Genomic DNA, 21,042 nt, shown 5'->3' with positions numbered 1-21,042 from the left:
ACATTTTTATAAAAAATGTATAAATTTTTATCCTATATATTTTTTTCTGTTATTTTATATATATATATATATTTTTTATTTTTATATATTATATATATCATATTTTATACATATATATTTTTTTTATATATGATAGTTTGTATACGAATTAGAAAAAAATTTCATGTGTCATTTCTTTTTCGATTATATTCTCTAGAAATAAAGAAATTTCATCTTTTTATATTAAAAAAATAAAAGAAGACATGATAACAATCATAAATAACAAGAAGATATGATATATAAAATTTTTCTGTTATTTGTGAAAAGAAAAATTTTTTTATAACAAATAATGTATTTTTAATTTATATATATATTAAAAAATGGATTTTATTAATACATATTCAAAATTATATAATTTCTAATATACATGCATGTATTATTTTTTTATTATTCGATATTAGAAGGTATTATAAATTTAAATTATATAATACATATGTATGTATCTATGTTATGTTAATTTTATATAATTTATATAATATAATATATCTAAATATTTTATTTTGGAAGAATTAAATATTGATAAATGTCATACAATTTATATTTATACAGAAACTTTATTATTCTAAATCAATATTAAAAAGTACAAAACTCTTTTTTTATCTAAATAGAATTTGTACTATCATACCATGGTGGCATCCAATTTGTTGAAGGTTTTGTTCTTTTTTTAAAAATAGACAATGTACCATCAATATTATAATTTTGATCTGTTTGTTTTCTGCGTATTTCATTTTTATTCTTATCAAAAGTTTCATTATCCAAAACAACAAATGATTGACCGTCGATGAGTTGTTTTGTATTTTTACCAAAACTAGGAGAATATGGTCTAATAATGTTAGTTTGAAGTACACAATTCGATGAAGAATCATGTATTCTTCCGGAAGACTGAAATGATGGCGAATGTCTATGTCGGAAACCTCTTGGCTCATCGACATTACAAACATGAAGTCGATATGTTGGACTAGTCGATCTATGTTTTATTTTATTATTTTCCGTTATATTTGATTGCATTTGTTTTTGGACATGCATTTGCGAAGATTTTGATCCCCTAAATTGTATTATACATATTACAATCAAAATTATATATTTTAACGAATATTAACGAATATTAATTTCTGTTATAATAATTTCACAAAAAATTCGAATTTATATCTATTTTACTTTCAAATTAAATATTTCAAATCTTATATATCAATATTTTTTTATCATAAAAATCAAAAATTTCTTTATAAGCAATAAGTAAAAAATATCTTGCACATTAATACTAATTATTTAAATTCAACTTATTATAGTCAAGAATTTTTAAATACAAACCTTCGATTACTTAATGGTGGTTTTCCACAGACATTATCTTCATGAACTCGCGTATTTAATATTTGAAACGCACCTTGATCTTGAGCAGCATTTATGATTCCAAATTGTTCTGAATTATTACTTATCCAATAATTTTCTTTTCGTCTAGAAGCGCTTAAATTACGATCTCGTCTACAATGCATTCTCTGATCGGCTTGTAATTGATTTTCACGTTTTACGCAATAAGCACTTTTATATTCCGGTTCAAGATCAAGATTACCTTCTAGGCGTAAGTTGGCAGGCATTTTTAAACTTTCGATTCTTGGTATATGACCGTAAGGAATGTATTGAGCTCGTACCTCGCTGGTAATTTCGTGATCGTATCGTTTGCAATCTTGTCTTCCAAAACGTACACCATATTGCGAAGAATTGAATGTTGATCTTGAAGGTAATGGTGATTTTCGATCTCTTTGATAATCTAAGTATTTCGATTTGTATTCTGGATCTTGATCAATTTTTCTTAAAAATTTTAATGTAGGAGAGGAAAGTATTTTTGATCCATCAGCTCGTCCAATTTCATCTTCTGGCTTTATAATTTTAGGTCTTTCTCTTGGGAAATCCTATAGGTAAAGAAGTATTCAAATTATATTCTTAATAATATTGTGCTATAAAATTGTTGGCAACAAAATTCTTATATATAGCTGATATTTTATTTTTTTTTTTTTGTTATTGTGATATAGATAGATAAAAAGAATATATCGACCAAATTAGATTAAATAAACATTATGTAACAATTTCAATTCGATATAATGCAAACTATAAATTAATTAAAAATAAAAATAGAAGAATCGATGAAACGATAATTTAAAGAATTAGAAATTTCAGAATTAGAGTTTGCCTTATATGCATCTTTATATTCCGGGATTTCAAGTGGTGAAGTCTTTAGATCTTCTAACTTTGAAACCAATATTTTCATCTCCTCGTCTTTCCTCTGTTTCTCAATTAACTCCTTTCTTCTTTTTTTCTCTTTTTCGGAATCTTTGTTCGATTCGTGCGTCAATCGTGTTTCCTCGATACTAGGATCGATAAAATTAACAATGTCCTGTGTATTTTCAAAAAATAAGTTTCCAGATTTTAGATGAGTTTCGGGTTTTACAGGGTGTGGACGTTCTGCAAAATACAAATATCGAAGTATTTATCAAATTTAAAAATAACAAATTTGCATAATCACCTTTATTATCGTGTTTCTTAAACATATCGGTATATTCTGGCACGAAATTAGCCTCGCCATTTAATTTTAAATTGGTATTTTGCCTTAACAATTCTGGTCTTCGCACACCTATAAACGGTACGTATTTTTCCTGATTTTCCGTTGTTGTTTCAAATTCACCTTCGAGTTTTAAATGTGTAGGTACACGTATAAGTTCCGGTCGACTAACGTTCAACCATTGGATGAATTTTTCACATTTTTCGGTAGTTGTTTCCAAATCACCTTCCATTTTTAAAGATGTGGATCTACGAGCTAGGTCAGGTTTATGTCGACCTTCGTAAGCCACGTACGACGAATAAGTTTCCGTATCTGTGTATAATTCACTATCACGTTTGAAACTGGTATCCCTGTTACATCGTAGAGATATTAATTGAACGATCAAAATAAATAGATCGATTAATTCCTATACGGAGAACGATTAAATAATTTCATTTTGTTCACTATTTAATAAATATCTTTTATTATATTATTGTTAGAAAAGAATTTATTATTTTCACACACGTTTATGGATTAATAGAAATATTTTTTGAGAAATTTTATTCGTTATCGATTATATTCATACCTTTTGCTCAAAGAATTTCGTTTAAGAGAATTGGTAAGAGGTTCGGTCTCCATCGTATTATTATCATCATTGATCTCGCTCGTTTTATTTTTAATCGGATTTATTTTCTCTCGTTCCCTTACGTCTTTTCGAACTAAAACTTGCCCGCTTTCACTCAATTCTTTTGTCCCAAGATTTTGAGGCCAGACACATTCCTACGGTAAGGGGTACATCTATGAATCGGAAAATTTAACAACATTACTTGGATCACGAAGGTGTTCAGATTTGAAACGAGAATAAATCGTAAAGTTGTATGGTCTTTAAAAAATGAGAAAAGTTGATTCACTGGTTAGAGATAAGAATACAAAGAAGAATACGAACCTCGAGGGATTCTTCGCTTCTCGCGCGAAAAGCTTGACGATATTCGGACACGAGATCTTCGTTTTCAATCTCGATGTAAAGTCGAAGATTGTCCTTTGGTTGTCCCTGTACACGCCTTCTTCGATAACGAGCCAACTCGTCCACTGTCAGTCCTTCCAGCAAAGGCCATATTTCCTTCGATTTATTCCTCTTTCGATTTTTCTTTTTACTCTGTGCTAGCTCGGTGTCCGAGGAAGATTTATTGTAAGAGGACCATCCAATTTTATTATGGAACGTTCGATGCCTATAATAACGCGTTATAAAAATAATTGTTCTAGAAGACTAGATGAAAATTGGAAAAAAATTTTGTTTCTCGTTTCTCCTGATTTATTGCCATCAAAATATTTTTCCTCGGGGATACTTAAAAGGGAAAGACCATAACGTGGAAACAAGTTGACCATAAAACTAAACAATCGGAGAATAATACATTCGTTGAGGAATGAATTATTTTGTATAAAAATTATTGTAATAGTGATTTTCCTGAATAAATGTTTCCGAAATAGAAAAACAAGTTATAGAATAAACAAATTAATAAAAAAGATGATGAATTGTAAAAATAAAAATAGCATTTTTCGATTGGAAATTAACGTGATAAAACGTCACGTGTAATCGTTGTAAAATTGCAACAAGATAAAAGAAAAGAGAGATGGAGTATCGAACCGGGTGGATGCCCGGAACGGACTGAAATGTTTCAGCGAATGTATTGAAGCTGCGGGAGGATATAAAGGTGGGCGGAAGTGGAGGTGGTGCAGCCCGAGGAGGGTCGAACGGAAGAACAGGAAGAGGGTGGTACGTGCCTTTACGGAGCGAGCCTTCCAGACGCGACGCATCGATCTACGACAACAATGAGAGGGAGAAGGAAGGGGAGAAGAGAGAGGGGGGGGGAGGAAGGAGTTCGAAAAAGAAATTTCGTTAAAGTCTAATAGTTTACGTGCACGAAAATGTTTAAGCATTATCCAGTTTCGTACCAACGACATTGACGACGTAACAATACTTATCGGAATTTATATAAATGTTTCGACCTAAAAAGAACTTTTGCTAACTTATGTCGCGATAGAAATTGATAAAATGGAATTGGTAAAAATAGACATTGAAAATTATGATAAATGGAATATGGGTACGAATTTATTTTCGCAGACATCAATTCATTGAGTTTTATGTTTAAAGAAGCTATATGAATATTTTTAAAGTTTTATAGATAATATTAAAAAAGAGCAATTGAAATATTTATAATTTAATTACTTTGGAAAATTATTTTTGATTAATGAATATAAAGCAATCTTTGTTTTTATTCTTCAATTATAAAATAAGAAAATTATCAAATCTAGCTGGATCATTTGATCATATTTTTCTATTTATTTAAATTATAATTTTATTATTAAGAAATTTTTAAAATCAGATATCGAAAATATAATGTAAAGAAGAAACTGACATTAAATTCTTGTCATTTTTTGATGAATGATTACAGAAAATAAATGATCACTCTTTAAAGATTTATAATTCTGATAATGTTATTTTTAAATTCGCAGACGATAATTGTGAAAACTTTCGAAATAAAATAGCTGCTTAATTGAAAATAAAAAATAAAATTATCTGTTTAGCAATCAATACTTCAACATGACCTACAAAATAAGAGAGTGAGCGTAATTGACCAACGTTTCTTCGTGATTGGCACACAATTATATTATCTTTACTGGAAACTGGCCCTGATTTCAAGCACTGTGTGCTCTTTATCGATACAGATTTGGAACATGTACAATACAAATATCTACCCCCAAATCTTAAATGAGCTTTTGAACAAACAGATCTTTATCAATTACAGACATTTACAAATTCGTTAAAAACATTACATAAGTTATATAAATAATTACAAGAATTTTAAATAATATATTTTAAATAGTATAATTCTTAATCAATAATAAACGATTTATAGCACGTTGAATTATATTATTTAAAAGAATTTTTTACTTTAGAGTAATTTATTTCAACTTGTAGTTTGCGCTTTACGTGATCAATGACCATCATGATCACGCGATAAAAGACCATCAATGTATTTTGGGAAAGCAATTGGGGTGTAAAACACGAACAAATTTAACGAATGTTTATAATTTTTCGTTTATTTTTTAATTTCACGTATCTTCAGATTGAACGTATTTTATAATCAAGATCGAAGCTTAATCCTCTTTCGTTCATAAAAGAAATAAGAAGTTAGGTTAGTTGTTGTTATTCGAGAATTACTTTTCATGTGCCGAATAATCGTGAGGGTCAATGAAGGAAACGCGACGTCAAAGTTCAACATAACCTGGTGACCTCGATTTTCCATGATTGTAGCCGACCACGAATTTTACATACACCGACAAATAAATGTCCGTGACGCGTTGATGTACGCACACGCAACTCTACTAGTGGATTCGGTCAGTAATTTTACTGGTTCGCATGATTCGATCTATTCGATGCATTTTATATCAACATGCAAATCTAATTACTTTGAAGAAAAAAAAAAGTTATGCGCGTTTAAATAGCTGATAATTATTTTATATTAATTTATAAAAGATTAACAAAAATATTACAAAAAAATTATATAATTATTGTATATATTGCTTTGCTAATTGAAGAAATTTTTGCGTTGAGCATATAGCATTACGTGAGTATCTATCATAAATATAAAGTCAGGGTTTCAATATCTCATTTATCCTTCTATTTTTTCCTTCTATTTTTTCCTTCTATTTACGATGAATTTTTAATGTAAACTCATTTTCTGAATTAATAGATTCGATTTTGATCGATGTTGAGGTTATCGGCAAAGAATTTTTTCGATCGTTATCATGTCATGTACTTAAGCTTGGAATTGTATGTGAAATAATAATTATTGGAATCAGTTTTTTAAATCAAAATTCTCATAGAAAAATCGTGAGTAAATCAAATTTATTCGACGAAAAGGAATAAGCAATAAACTAATAGAGTTTCTTAACTCTATTTTAATGGAGTTTAATGGAGCTGTTTAACATTTATATATTTAGATAAAAACATGAATTAATTATATAAATTTGTTAATGTTTGATTATAAGTCAAAAGTTAACAACACATTTATTATTGGAAAAATCTTATAGCAAAATGTAATTTTGCATTAATGTAAGTGATGAATAGTCGAAATACGAAGAATGCTTTTACTCAAGACAGGAAATTAACCTAGATTACAATCTATGGCCAATCATTGTCAATTTTCGTTAAAATCTGGTATTTATTGTCCTAAATTTCTTCGAGAAATTAAGATGATAATTTCTTTAGGTAACTTATTTATTGACGTATACGATTTATTCATGTAACGTAGCAATAAAATGATATTGTAATATTTTAATATTACAATAAATCATCGTGTTACGATTACATGATTTGATAATATCTGGATCAATTACATTTTTCGAATTTTAAAAATTTTTTTTCTTTCGTGATAGAAGTTTCGATCTTCATAAAAGTACGAATCTTCCAATCATAAATTTACATTCCAATATAGGGTTGGTTATTATGCTATATCAAACTATGGAATAAATCACACAAGTTTGGGAAATTGATTAAATTTTATTCGAAAAAAGAAGATTGCTTCATAAATAGCCAAATTGCATCTAATTTTTTCTTAAAAAATTTTTAATTCGTTGGCAAAAATTTTGAATCGCCTCCAAGATTTTGAATAAAATCGTTTGTTAGTCAAAGAAATGGGATAATAGTTTGATAAAAAACTTATTGTTAGCTCAGATCAAAAATTTAATTTTTCGAAAAAAACATCATCCATGTGATTATATTTAATGCTAATTTAGAATTTTTGAAATTGGAGAAAAGACGAGTTCAAAAAGCCTATCAATATTATTAAATTTCATTTCTTCAATACTATTAAATTTCAACCACGATATAAATATTACAAAAAAGTTCTATCTTTAAAATATAACAAATTCCTTGTTTTATAAAAAAAAAAGAAACGATAAGATAATTAAAATCTCGTAAAATATTCTGAAAAATTATCGTTAATTTCTCTCAAGGAGAGAAATTAAGATGGAATGACTTTTCAAATAGTTTACAGAACAAATAGCCCCTAACGGTTCGTTAAACTTGGAAAGTTCAATAGCCTGCAATCCATTCTCCCACCGATGTGACTCGACACCGGAAATATTTGACTATTAGTTACCTTTTGTCAGCACGATCACTTGTGCCCTCGTCCATTGCATTCTCCTATCCCAACTATCAGATTCCGACCTCTCAAATCTATCACGCCCAAAGTGATTTTATTCCCGATCGTCGAACAGATTATTGAGAAAAGACTGTTAACGGAACGAAATCGATAAGATGACTCGACCGCACCAAAGCTTTCTGCTGGCGTGACTGCCTTTTCGGACAAGATGTTAATGAAAAGGTGCCGGTGATACACCTGCGCAGCTGCGACGAAAAGTTCACTCGACTTGATCACACGCTAGATGGTATAAAGATCGAGCATCGAGCTCGCTTCTAGCCATCCGTTTCGATTTTGTTTTTCGAAGAATTCGATTATATCGGGGTGTGAACGTTAATTGCGGAGATTGCCCTGTCGCAATTTTCCATTCGATTTACCAATTCTTGGAAAATCCAATCGATTAATACTGAACATTTTCATATTATTCTCTTCGTATGTAATTGGTTGGATATCAGTTGTTTCCCAATTTATAAATTGTAAGCTGAATTTTCGTGGCATCTATTTCTATTATGACCTATTGAGGGATTAATCATCATCATATACGTATCACATATCAGATTTTTACGAATAAATTTTATTTAATATTTCACCGATATTTTTATCAGATCTTTTGCGCCTGCATGCGATTAAAAATTTATTAAAATTCTTTCTCTTTATCGCATACGTAGAATTCTTGATTTTTATGTTTCTTTAGATATCATCGCAATAGTTAAACATGTATGCAATCGTTATTCACATAGATATTAATGCTTTTCCGTGTTATACACGCGATATGAACATATGATACCACATTCAAAGCCATTGTCAAGTACATCAAGTTACATCAAGTTGAATTAATCAATCACATATTATATATCGCAAGTTATAATTATTATAAATGATAATGGATTGTGAATGAAATCGTTAAAGCAGAATGTGTCTTTACAATTTATATTTTACATACATTGGACATAGATTTCTACTATCAATCGTTTCCCTCTCATATATCAAATCTGATATCTCATACATTATAAAATTATATTCACCGATCGCATTAATTGTAATAAATACAAGTTAACTCGCACATTGTTCTACGATTTGCCATAAATTTTTTTAATCAGATCTTAAAGATCTAAATACTAAAATCTATAAACCAGCTTACTAACAGCATCCTTATATCAAAGATACTCTTCTTTTATTTAAAGCAAAAAGTGAATCTCATTTATTACTGATGCTCTATTGAAAAATTTATTTTTTTTCAAAAAAAGTAAAAAGCCAGAATAAGAAAGAATAGAAGATGAAAAAGAAAGTAAAATATAAATAAAAAAACGCGAAAAAGAAAAATTAAAAAAAAGCGAAAAAAAATCAATTCGAATCATTGCCAATCTTATCTATCAATTTTATATACCAAACATATATCAATTGATTTGCACAAACCGTTGAATAGATGATACTTATGATAAGCCGAACTGAGAGTTATGACAGTAGAAAAACGTATTCAATGTGCCAATGCAAGAATGCAAGGAAGGAACATAGAGGTTTTGGAACATCTCGATAGGGAAATAGAGAGATAAGAAATAAAAAAAAAAGGAAAAATGAATAGAAAGTAGATAAAAATTCTTACTTACTAGAATTGGATTACGAAGACAACATCCAATATGTAGAATTTAATTCTGGTATCAAGATATCAATCGGCAAAAATGCGGATCCTCCTACTCATTACTCAAAGTAGCTTACAAGCACTCTTCAATGACTCTTGCTATCATATTACATCACAATTCGATAGTCATTTGAACAAAATTTGAAGAGAGCAAAAAAAATTAATAAATTATAGAATAATTTGTAGAATAATTATAGAATAATAATAAATTATAGAATAAATATATAATTAATTTAGTTAATATAATTAAATATATAATTATAAAAATAAATATTCAAGAAGAAATTAAACTAAAAAAAATATTCAATTAAAACGATTCGAATAATTAAATATAAAAATTCAAAATGAAACGAGAAAACAATAAAAACACAAAATACAAAAACACAAAAGATCATAAACAAAGGAATAAAAGAATTGATTTTTATTTTTCGTTTTAAGTTAGAAAGTATACATGGAATGCATTCATAATAAACTTAGTTAATTAAGTATCTATTTTATAACATACTTACATTTTCTAATTGTAAATTATATTTATTTATTAATTAATTAATATCTAATATAAATGCTTTTGTCCTATTTAAAAAATAAAATAAAAAAATAAAAGTATTAAAACTTTGTTAAAAAATTTGTGTCTTCTATAAAGAAGAACTTGATTCGATGTATATTCAATTATATAATAAAAACAATAAATTTAGTAAATAAATTACTAAAAAATAAAATGTTAAATTAAAAATAAAGTATATTATATCATTAAAACTAATTCAATCTTGTTAAAGAAGAAAAATTTAAAAAAAAGACAGAATAGAAATAATTAAGAATACAAATAATTAAGATATAAATAAGATAATAAAAAAGACAAGTTAATGTCAATTAAATATCAAAGCCATCTTTTGAATGCATAAATTTTGAGGAGCAAATAAAAAAATAAGGAGAAGAAATAAAAGGATAGACATAGAATAAAAATTATGACATTAGCGCCATCTTCAGAATACCGCAAATAAAACACAATAGAACATAAATAGAAAAGAAATAATAAATAAAACAAAAATAAACAAAATATAACAAAATAATATATAAAATAAAAGAAAAATAGAAATAAAGTAAAAATTGATTGTTAACTCCATTTCTTAACTTATATATATAATCTTAACTAATCTAAAATCTCCCTAAAAGTAGGATAAAGTAGAATAAGAATAAAGGCTTAGCACCATCTTTTGAATGCTAAAAATATCTTTCTAAAAATTCTCAAGATGGCAGTAATATTTAATTTTTTCTTTATTCTATCTTATTCTGTTTTTGAAACGATATCTTTGACACTCGAAAGATGGTATTGGTGATTCATTCTCACTCTATCTCTATCTTTTCTATTATTTTATTTATTAAATTCTATTATTTATCATCCTTTCTTTGTTGTTTCATTTGAACCATTCTGAAGATGGCGCTGATTCCATAATTTTTATTTTTATTTCTATTCATTATTTCTTCTTTCATTATTTCTTTTCCTTGTTTGTATTTGTTTTCAAATTAACAAATAAAAAACTTTAAAAAATAATTTATTCAAATTTAAATGCAAATATAAAGCGATTTTGAGGAATATCACAATAGAAAAATTATTCCATCAAAGGAAAATATCTTTATATTTTAAATTCACAATAATACATAAAAATGAAATAATTAAGAGATCAAAATAAAATTAATTTTTTTATATTTTACAGAAAAAAATTAATTGATTCAAAATAAATTTTATTAGATTTTTATATATATTTAATTATGAAAAGAAAGAAAAAAAATTATTTTTCTGTGTTAATAAATAAACTCCATGTTATTTCTATTTCGTATATAATAATTAATAAATTTTTTAATAATAGAAATATATAAATATTTTAACTTGTTAATAATATATATATATGTATTATTTTATGATATTGTATATAAACAATATATATATATATATATGTAAATATGGTAACGATATTGATTAGATTTATAATAGGTGAATTCTACAATACATTGATATAATAATTTGTTAGTAAGAAGAAAATGTGGCAAGATAACGAAGTTCGATTTGATATTTCTTACAAGTAATATTTTTTTAAATGTATTTCATATTAATTATTATTATTATATAAATCTTATTTGATTTTTATTCATATATCATGAATAAAAATTTAATTTATATAAATTATACTAAAAATTAAATTAACTGAGATTTACTATTAAAATTAATAGTGTTGTGTAAAGAATAATTTATTATATTTTATTTAAAATATTGTAAACGAATAATAATGGATATTTATAAATTTATAATATTATACATTATAAACAATTATAAATTTTTATTTTTCTACTAGTCATATGCAACTAAGATTGGGAGAATTTAATGTTGATAAACTCGATTTAATAGAAGATACAAAAGGAAATGCAGGTGATAATGGAAGATTGATAGTGACCAATCTCAGAATTATATGGCACTCTTTGCTTCATCCTAAAATCAATTTAAGTATGAATCATAAATACATACCATTAATAAACACATAAATAATTTAATGTTTTTTTTTCTTTTATAATCATTTTTTTAAATATATACTTTTAAATTTATATTAAATAAAATCTTTAAATTACATATATTTTTAACAATTAAAATCGAATTTTGTAATCTTGTAATTTATAAATACTATAAATAAAATATAAAAGTATAATAATTATTATAGTTTATAAAACATAAATATAAATATATAGAAAAAAATAATAAATATGAAAATTTTATATAATATTAAAATATTATAAAAAATACTATAATTAATGTGAATTATATTTTTGTTTTTTTATTATATAGGTATTGGCTACAACACCTTTGTAACAATAAATACTAAAATTATACATAGTGTTAGTATATTTTATTAAATCATTAATTCATTTTTGTTTTTTAAATAACAAAAAATATTATTTTTATAGTTACAAGGAAGACATATGCAAGCTCTATATATTTTAGCTTCTTTTCGAAATTGTAGATACGAATTTTTATTCACAAATCGAGATTTAAAAAGTACACGACATTACACTTCCGTTATTGGTGTTTACAGGTATATATTTTATTCAATTAAAAATTTTTATTATTTATCACATAAGTTATTCTTTAAATATTCACTTAAAAAATTTGAAAATTGAAATTATTTATTAAAAACATAAAAATTTATTAAATTGAATTTAATTTTATTTTTATATAAAATTGTCATTTATATTTTTTTTATTTTTTTAAATATAATATATTTTGATTATATTTATTTTATTACATGTTTAAAGTATCAAACAAAAATATATCTTTTAATGAATATTTATAAAATATTTTTATATATAATAGCATTTTGTATTAATGTTACGAAAAATTTGAATTAATATATAAATTTATATTTCTATATTTATATAAATTATTTTTGATAAATTGTTATATAAAATAAAAAATTTTAATCAAAAAATGAAAATTTATAAAAATTATGATTGTTACTATTATCTAAATAAAATTTAATGTAATTATAATTATAATATAAAAAAAAAAAATTTTAAACATTACAGAGCATATATTTCATCTAAGATTTATCGAGAAATTAAATTAAGAAGTGGAATAATTAATGATAAACAATTGACTTTATTACCACAAGAAATAGTTCATTCAACACTGCAAGATATCTGGAATTTATCATTAGAACAGGTTAATTAATTATTTTCTATAATAATAATATATATATAAAACTATTAAAATATTTTTATTAACATTTGTATTAGGGGAATATTGGAACTTTTATCGTAACAAATATACGTTTAGTATGGTTCGCTGATATTAATTGTCAATTTAACATATCAATTCCTTATCTTATAATAGCAAACGTGAGTACAAATAATATATTTTGTACACATTAATATATAGAATTTTCTAATCAAAAATATAGTAAAAACTTTCTCATTTCTTTTTTTTTTTTTTTAATAGATTATCATTAAAAATTCAAAGTTTGGTCCAACTTTAGTTATTAATAGTACTGAATCCAGTGGAGGATATATATTAGGATTTCAAGTTAATCCCGCTCAAAAACTTCATATTGTTTATAAAGAAATTTTAATGTTATGGAAAGCATTTGAAAAATTTCCTATTTTTGGTATTGATTATACTTTTGAACACCAGGTAATTATATTAATATTATTATTAAATAATTTATTGAATAAATATAATTAATTATTTATTAATTATTACAGGCTCCATTACAACAATCAAATATGGAACAATATACTGAAATACAAGACAATCAAATTGAAATTTCGAATATATTTGGTTACTACTTTTCTGAAGGATCAAATCAAAGGAAGCCAAGTTTTTCAATTTATTTAGGTCTTGCAGCAGAAGAACCTCGAGAAGCCAGTACACTGCAAAATCTATGGGAACTCGTGCCACAAACTTAATTAATACTATTGATATATTTTAAATGCTACAAAAATATCATTTTTTTATATAAAATTTAAAAAAAGATTAATACTAATATATTTTATATATTTGCATTCTATTTAAGAATTTCAATCAAAAATCATATAAAATTAAAATATAAAATGAACATAAAATTTATTATTATAATAATTAAAATTAATAAAAAAATAATTGAGACAAGAAAAATAATTATATAAAAAAAATTGTATATTATTTGATATTTTTACTAATTTTAATTTTTTTAGGTCATATAATTTTATAACTAAGTAATTGTTATAAAAAGAATTATATAAGAATTATAAAGAATTTATATAAAATATTTATAAAAAAAAATATAGATAATAAATATATGTGTATACATATATAGAGTGTTCTACTAACTCTGTATTTTTGAAATATTTTCGGTATTTTAAATAATAAATGAAATATATATATATATATATATATATATATATATATATATAAATGATATATATATTAAAGATTTATTATTTCTATACTCTTATAGAAAATTATTTTTATATTCAAAATCCAATATTCTATTGAATTTAAATATAAAAAATTAGATATTTCACTTAAAAAAATAAGATTTTCTTTATGTTTACATCTATAAACTTATCATTATTATTATATCATATAAACTTTATAACTTTTATAAATAATATTTTCATTTATTATTTGAAATAGTGAAAATAATTTAGATAATTAGAATTTGTAGGATACAATATATATTTATACAAGATATAATGAATTATATTATATTTTAATTATTTTAATCTAACTATATTGACTTCTTAGAAATTTCGTTATTTCTTTAAATATTTTTTGTTAATTTTGTTTTATATAAAAAAGTCAATGATAGGAATTCCACAACTATTTAATATAACTATTTTTCTCTCATTTCAACATTTATATTTAACACTTTACCAAATATTTTTAGTATTTTATTTATGGAAAAGTCAACGTTTATGGAATTGATAAAAAAATAGATAACTGGAATTAAAGCATCAGTATTCTATAATATAACACTGAATAAGTCTTTAATTGTTTAATTGCAATTTCATACCACTTTTCAGATTTCGTCTTTAAATTTAACTTGGTCTACAATTTAATGGTTGCACAATTGATTGATCTTGATTATCATCACCATCTTCATTCAGTTCAGCCTGCTGAACAGGAAATCTATATCCCATATTCATAAGCATTACTTCAAATGGGTCACTCTTCATGCGAATTTGATTTGCAGATGCAGCATCTTCTAAATTTTGAATTTCTCTTTCATTTATACTACCATCCTATATCAAATAAATTTCAATTTAATTTTTAAAATTAATATATAAAAAATTTTATATAAAAAAAAAGTTTATATATAAATTCTACATGATTAAATAAATATCAAACTTTCTTTTTTTTTAATGAATAATTTTAATAAATAATTAATAAATAACTATACATACTTCAGGTAAAGGACTCCATAATCTAACTACTGGATCAATGCCACTAGTAGCTAGTAAACAAGTAGATGGATGAGGTTGAAGACAATTCACAATGCGTTCATCACCTCTTAACACACGTATAATATTTGTAGTATTACGATCCCAAATAAAGAAAGAACCATCATCTGATCCTGCCACAATATATTGACCATTGCTTAAAAGAAAAAATTAATAATTACAAATTCAATTAAATTAAATTTTTAAAATAATCTAATACATTATTTTAAAATATACTTACTTTCCAAAAAAATTAGCTTCTTTTATATCAGTTGTAGTATTACAATGCCCACAAAATCTCATTTTATAGTCAATTGTATTACGTCGCCATTCTTGTTCATATTCTGATATTTGTATCATTAATTGATTCATATCAATATCTCTACCTAATTGCACAATAATTAATTATAAAAGAAATATTTTTAAATTGAACATGAAAAAATTCTTATCAGTATTTATTATTATACATAATAACTATTAAAATTTATTTATGTTTCATCATGTTATTAAATATAAGAAGTATATATAAGATTGGTTGCTCTTCTTTTTTTTTTATAGATTTGAAAATCAGATATCAAAATTTGGGAGAAATGATTTCAGATGGCTTTTATAGTGATTATTTTATTGAACTTTAATATACAAGCTAAGGCATTTAAATAGAGACAGCTACTATCTTTGCTTATGAATATATCTTCCTTTATAACTTATGAAAAAAATGTTCAGAACAAAGTTTCACTATTTGAAAGAGACAACAATAAAACAATTTCTTTTTTAGAATATTTTTTTACAAAATTTCAAAATAATCGCTATTATTTTTAAATGGAAACATATATATTTTTTAATATATTAATGCAACATTTTATCGTATCATCATATAATATTATCTATAATTAAAATAATGGTGACAAAAATCACACAATTTTAAAAATAATATTATAAAATTGAATATATGAAAAATATGAAAAAAACTGCTTCACATCTTTCTTATTCTACATAAATTATTTTTTTTTCTTATACTTTATAAAATTGAAGTTAAATTGAAAAAAAAATTAAATTAAAAAATAAATTTAATGGATTTTTATCTAAAATAAATTAATCATTTTTTTTATAAGGGATAATTAAGTATAATAATCAATTTATTAAAAAATATATATTTGCGTTTCAACAAATGAATGTTTTCTATTTTCATTTAGAAAAAAATCAATTACATCAAATTATATCCCCCTCAAAACAAAATAAATTCTATTTGAAATTTGTATAGGCTGAACCATAACTTTAAAAAAATGGTAGAAAATAGACGAAAATTTTATTAAACAAAATTAAATAGCTTCGAATTGTATAATTTCTTTATGTTAAACTATATGTTTACAAATTGATTTATTTTTTATTCTCTATAAAAAATGAATATTAAAACATAATTATATTAAAAACCAATTATTAATTATTAAAAGATATTTTAATTTTAGTTATAACTTAGTAATTTAATACTTAACTTTATGTTATGAATGTAAGTATATATATAACTTATTTATATGTATATATAATTAGTATATATAACTGCTATATTTTATAAGATTAAATTAATTGTTTTTAGTCATAAGTATTTACTATTTTTTTTTAGAGAATAAAAATATATATTAATTACACAAAAATATATAGATTCATTCATTAAAATAATATTGATTGTGAAATCTTAAATGTAAAATGCTTCCATTTCTAATATAAACATGCATCAAATCATACATCATTCAAATCATCTAAATTTGTGTAATGAAATTTTTTTCTATTTTCTATTTTCTAGTTTCACTTATGGCTTAGCAATTATGTGAGATATCTTATATATCATATCAATCTTTCAATAGAATGTAATGAGGAAAGACATACCAGAATCTATAGCTTCTTTTATATCCATTTTTAATGCTTTACATGCAGAGTTAGATGCATATTCAGGAAATTTTTGTTGAAAGTCTTTAATTATTTTATCAGCTTCAGCTGATTGATGTAAATCAAAGAGACAACGAGCCAATCTACAAATATATATGTGTATGTATATATATGTACATATATATGTATACATATGTAATATATATATTACATTACACTTAATGCGTTATTATTATAAATTATTATTATATATACCTGAAATGAGCTTTTACATGTCCAGGATCAAGAAGTAATGTTGTTTGACAATCTTTAAGAGCAGCATATATATCGCCATCCCTATAAATTACATAAAATTATATGATATTCAGATTATATTTAGAAAAATAAAAAAAATGAAAATGAATGTATGTTATAAATATTTTAAGCTTAATTCTACATCATTATAATTGATCATAATTGAAAAATAATATTGTTTGATAATTTAAAAAATTTTTTAATTTTTCTATTTACTTTATTTTTTAAATTTTTTATAATATTTAAAAATTTTAAATATAAAAATAAAACTCATACCAAGTTCGTTTCATATATGCTGCAGCTCTATTAGCAAAAAGCACAGCTGCAGTAGGACAATAACTAATTGCTTTATTGTATAAATTAATTGCCAATGTATATTTTTGTTGCTCAAAGCTTTCATTAGCCTAAAAACAAAAATAATAATAGACAAAAAGAAAAAAAATTAATTCATTTAACTATATTTTTAACATATCTAAATTTTATAAAAAACTTGAAGAAAACTTACTTGACGTTTTAGTTCTTCAACATGTGGTGGCAGGATTTTAATATTTTTATTAGTAAAATCTATATCTTCATTATTCTCTATACAGCACTTTTCAAAATTTCCTATTAATAAATTTAAAAATATTTATGATTTATTTTATATATGTTGTATAGGAATTTAAAGTATAAATTAATTTTTTTGTTTGTAAATTATAATAGATATAATATAAAATTTATTCGTTACTAATACTTCTAAAAAAATTTTAAATATTTTGTATTATATGAATATTTAAAATTTTTTTAAATTTTAATAACATATATTATTTTTATAATTATAATAATATAAAATTTTCATAATTATAATTATGAATACATACTTGTAGAGTAACCAAAGCAAGTCTTCAAATTCTTTGGATTATTGATATCAAATAAATAAATCTGTTCTCCACCCATGTTAACAAGAAGTTCATTTCCATCAGCACTGAAGGTTAAATATGTAGTAGTAAGACTCCTATTACCGTCACGTTGTCGAGAATGCAGATGGCCTGCTCAATATCAAACATTAACAGTCTTTGTTAGAGTGATCATATAAAATGTAACAAAAGAGGAAAATAAGGGTAAAGGAGTCGCGTACGCTATTTCTGATCGTACGAACGAACCCGCGATAAAGTACTGTGCGCAACCCAATGGTATATTTTCATCTGGATCACCTCCACCAGCTAGCCGTATACATACATTTCCTCTTGTCCAGTTACTATGTGGAGACGAAATAGGCACCTAATATTACAAATCATTTTTTTTTTGTATTATAAATTTATCATTTTTGTTATGAATAATATTTGCATCTAGTGGTTCTTCCAGTCATTATTTAAGTTTTTGAATTTTTAATTTTAATTTTACAATTACCTGAGAAAGCTTAATCATTCTACGATCATACATTCGTATATAAGCATCATTAGCTCCAATAGCTATTAATTCAGGTTTCTTTGGATTCACAGAAATACATTTGCCCTCTGCATATCGACCAGCATGATTAACAAGATTTACTAACACACTATTACAGTCATTACTTTTGCAACTATGAGGAGCACGAATATCATATTGTAAAATAAGACCATCTTCTGCAGCACTCCAAAAAAGAAAAGGTACAGTAGTTGCAGTGGCAATACGCTTTACGCGACCTATATGACAATTACACGAAAATATTGGTTCAAGAAGTGTAAGATCTCGAACTCGTACTTTTCCATCTCCAGCACCTGATACCAATATCCTATCATTTGATTTTGGCAGGAACTAAAGAAAAAAGAAATATTTTTCTGATTTATTTTTAATTATAAAATTCTTTAATAATAAATGGTAAATATATCAAAAAAATTTTTAAATTATAAAAATTAATAATATTTTAAAGTACAATTTGAATAAATCAACAGATTAATATTTAAAATCAATATTTACCTTGACAGAAAATATATTTCCATGATGACGTGTACGAAGTACTAATTTTTTTTCATATCGAAATGGATCCCATAATATAATATTCATATCATCAGATGCAGAAGCAAGAATTCTAAAAATATATATTATAATTCATAAAAATAAAAATTTATTAAATATTAAATTATATTTAATTATCTCATTTATGTGAGATAATATATATTATAAATATATATAAATTATCAATAATTCTGTAAATATCTTTTATATTGCAAATTATTTATTATTTATTATATTCTTTATTTAATAAATACTTACTGTCCACTTTCATTCCATTCTAAACAATTAACACATCCTGTATGACCAACTAATTCTTTTTCAAGTCCTAAACGGGATATTAAATTTTCTGTCACATGTAACTTCTGCGAAACTGCATATGCCACTGAATCCTATATAAAATAATTCAAATATAATTAAACATATTTTATACCAGAACATAAAAACATTATAAAAAATATTTTAATATTTTAAATATATTTAAAAACAATGTTTTGAAATTTATATTAAGAAATATTAATTAATAATGCATTTAAAAATAAATATATAGTATATATTAAATTTTTATTAATATACCCGTATTTCACGTTGGCGTACTAAATCCAAAACTCTGTAATCTTTATCATGTATGTTAGGAAGCATTTCTATATTTATTTTATAAATCACTTATTGTACTAAAAAAATTAAATATCCTCTGAAAATCATAAAAAATTCATTATTTTTATTAATTGTATTATGTGTTTACTTTTTTAATGAAAAATGTAAATGTAATCATTTTATAGAAATAACCTCTAATATAAAGATAGTATTACATTAAAAGTGCAATAATTATTTTCACGAACATTGGTTAAAAATACTTAACTTAAAATTAATATGATAAAATAAAATACAAAATGATTAATAAGTCGTTACTTGTTTATGCATCATTAAAGCGTTATTGAAACGTACTCGTACTGCTGTCTTTTTACACAATACCATGAACTTAACATTACTTTTGTACTTTATCACATCCTATCCTATAGTTAATATATGTATACACATATCTATATATACTTATTTAAATATTATATACTTCATTGTTTTTTTTAAATATAATTAAATTTTACAATTATTTTTTATCTTTTAGGACAACTGATGTGAAGATGTAAGTTTCTACATAATGTCAAGCTTTGTTTCCATTTCTTTCATGTTCTATAAATAGATATTTGTTGATTTGTAATGTTTTGATGTCTATAATAATTAAATTAATCTAAGAAAATAATCAATGTTATGTTCATATTAAATTTTCTTAATTTTATCATTTACATAAAAATTTTTACGTATATCATTTGTTTATGAAACTTTCAATTTGGAAATATACTATATCATTTTCTAACCTAACAAAATTTATCTATTATATCTAATTTATAAATGCATATATGCATTATATTATTTATAATATTTATACATTTGTAACTTACATATAATTTATTACATTTGGTATATTTTTTACAATTATTATT

At 23.7% G+C, this 21,042-nt stretch overlaps 3 protein-coding genes across 5 annotated transcripts; 1 reads left to right on the top strand and 2 right to left on the bottom strand.

Annotated features, from left to right (window-relative positions):
- Positions 1–639: 639 nt before the first annotated feature.
- Positions 640–7,873, bottom strand: LOC122714229. The gene is made up of 7 exons (XM_043935401.1): positions 7,741–7,873; positions 3,522–3,804; positions 3,162–3,355; positions 2,561–2,946; positions 2,228–2,499; positions 1,351–1,949; positions 640–1,084 (listed from the first exon to the last, which is right to left on the bottom strand). Exons 1-7 carry the CDS (start codon positions 7,773–7,775, stop codon positions 640–642), a joined length of 2,214 nt encoding a protein of 737 aa, XP_043791336.1. The 5' UTR covers positions 7,776–7,873.
- A 3,566-nt stretch (positions 7,874–11,439) lies between these two features.
- Positions 11,440–14,002, top strand: LOC122714253 (Bardet-Biedl syndrome 5 protein homolog). The gene is made up of 8 exons (XM_043935440.1): positions 11,440–11,502; positions 11,773–11,921; positions 12,258–12,307; positions 12,377–12,504; positions 12,995–13,130; positions 13,205–13,306; positions 13,407–13,598; positions 13,670–14,002. The coding sequence occupies exons 1-8, from the start codon at positions 11,462–11,464 to the stop codon at positions 13,871–13,873; spliced, it is 1,002 nt and encodes a 333-aa protein (XP_043791375.1). The 5' UTR covers positions 11,440–11,461; the 3' UTR covers positions 13,874–14,002.
- An 831-nt stretch (positions 14,003–14,833) lies between these two features.
- On the bottom strand, positions 14,834–21,042 carry LOC122714178 (WD and tetratricopeptide repeats protein 1). Of its 3 annotated transcripts, none has more exons than XM_043935307.1 (14): positions 21,001–21,042; positions 20,117–20,234; positions 19,802–19,932; positions 19,505–19,616; positions 18,956–19,342; positions 18,709–18,826; positions 18,427–18,594; positions 18,072–18,172; positions 17,843–17,970; positions 17,528–17,608; positions 17,273–17,415; positions 15,630–15,774; positions 15,353–15,545; positions 14,834–15,190 (listed from the first exon to the last, which is right to left on the bottom strand). In XM_043935307.1, the coding sequence occupies exons 2-14, from the start codon at positions 20,180–20,182 to the stop codon at positions 14,987–14,989; spliced, it is 1,977 nt and encodes a 658-aa protein (XP_043791242.1). In that variant the 5' UTR covers positions 20,183–20,234; positions 21,001–21,042; the 3' UTR covers positions 14,834–14,986. The 3 variants fall into 3 exon arrangements, with proteins under 3 accessions (XP_043791242.1, XP_043791241.1, XP_043791240.1); XM_043935306.1 differs by lacking the exon at positions 21,001–21,042 and adding an exon at positions 20,453–20,788; XM_043935305.1 differs by lacking the exon at positions 21,001–21,042 and adding an exon at positions 20,489–20,788.

Source organism: Apis laboriosa, unplaced genomic scaffold, assembly GCF_014066325.1.
Source record: "Apis laboriosa isolate Shangri-la unplaced genomic scaffold, ASM1406632v1 scaffold28_cov147, whole genome shotgun sequence".
NCBI classification, from domain to species: domain Eukaryota; kingdom Metazoa; phylum Arthropoda; class Insecta; order Hymenoptera; family Apidae; genus Apis; species Apis laboriosa.
This window is presented reverse-complemented; position numbering and strand designations above follow the sequence as displayed.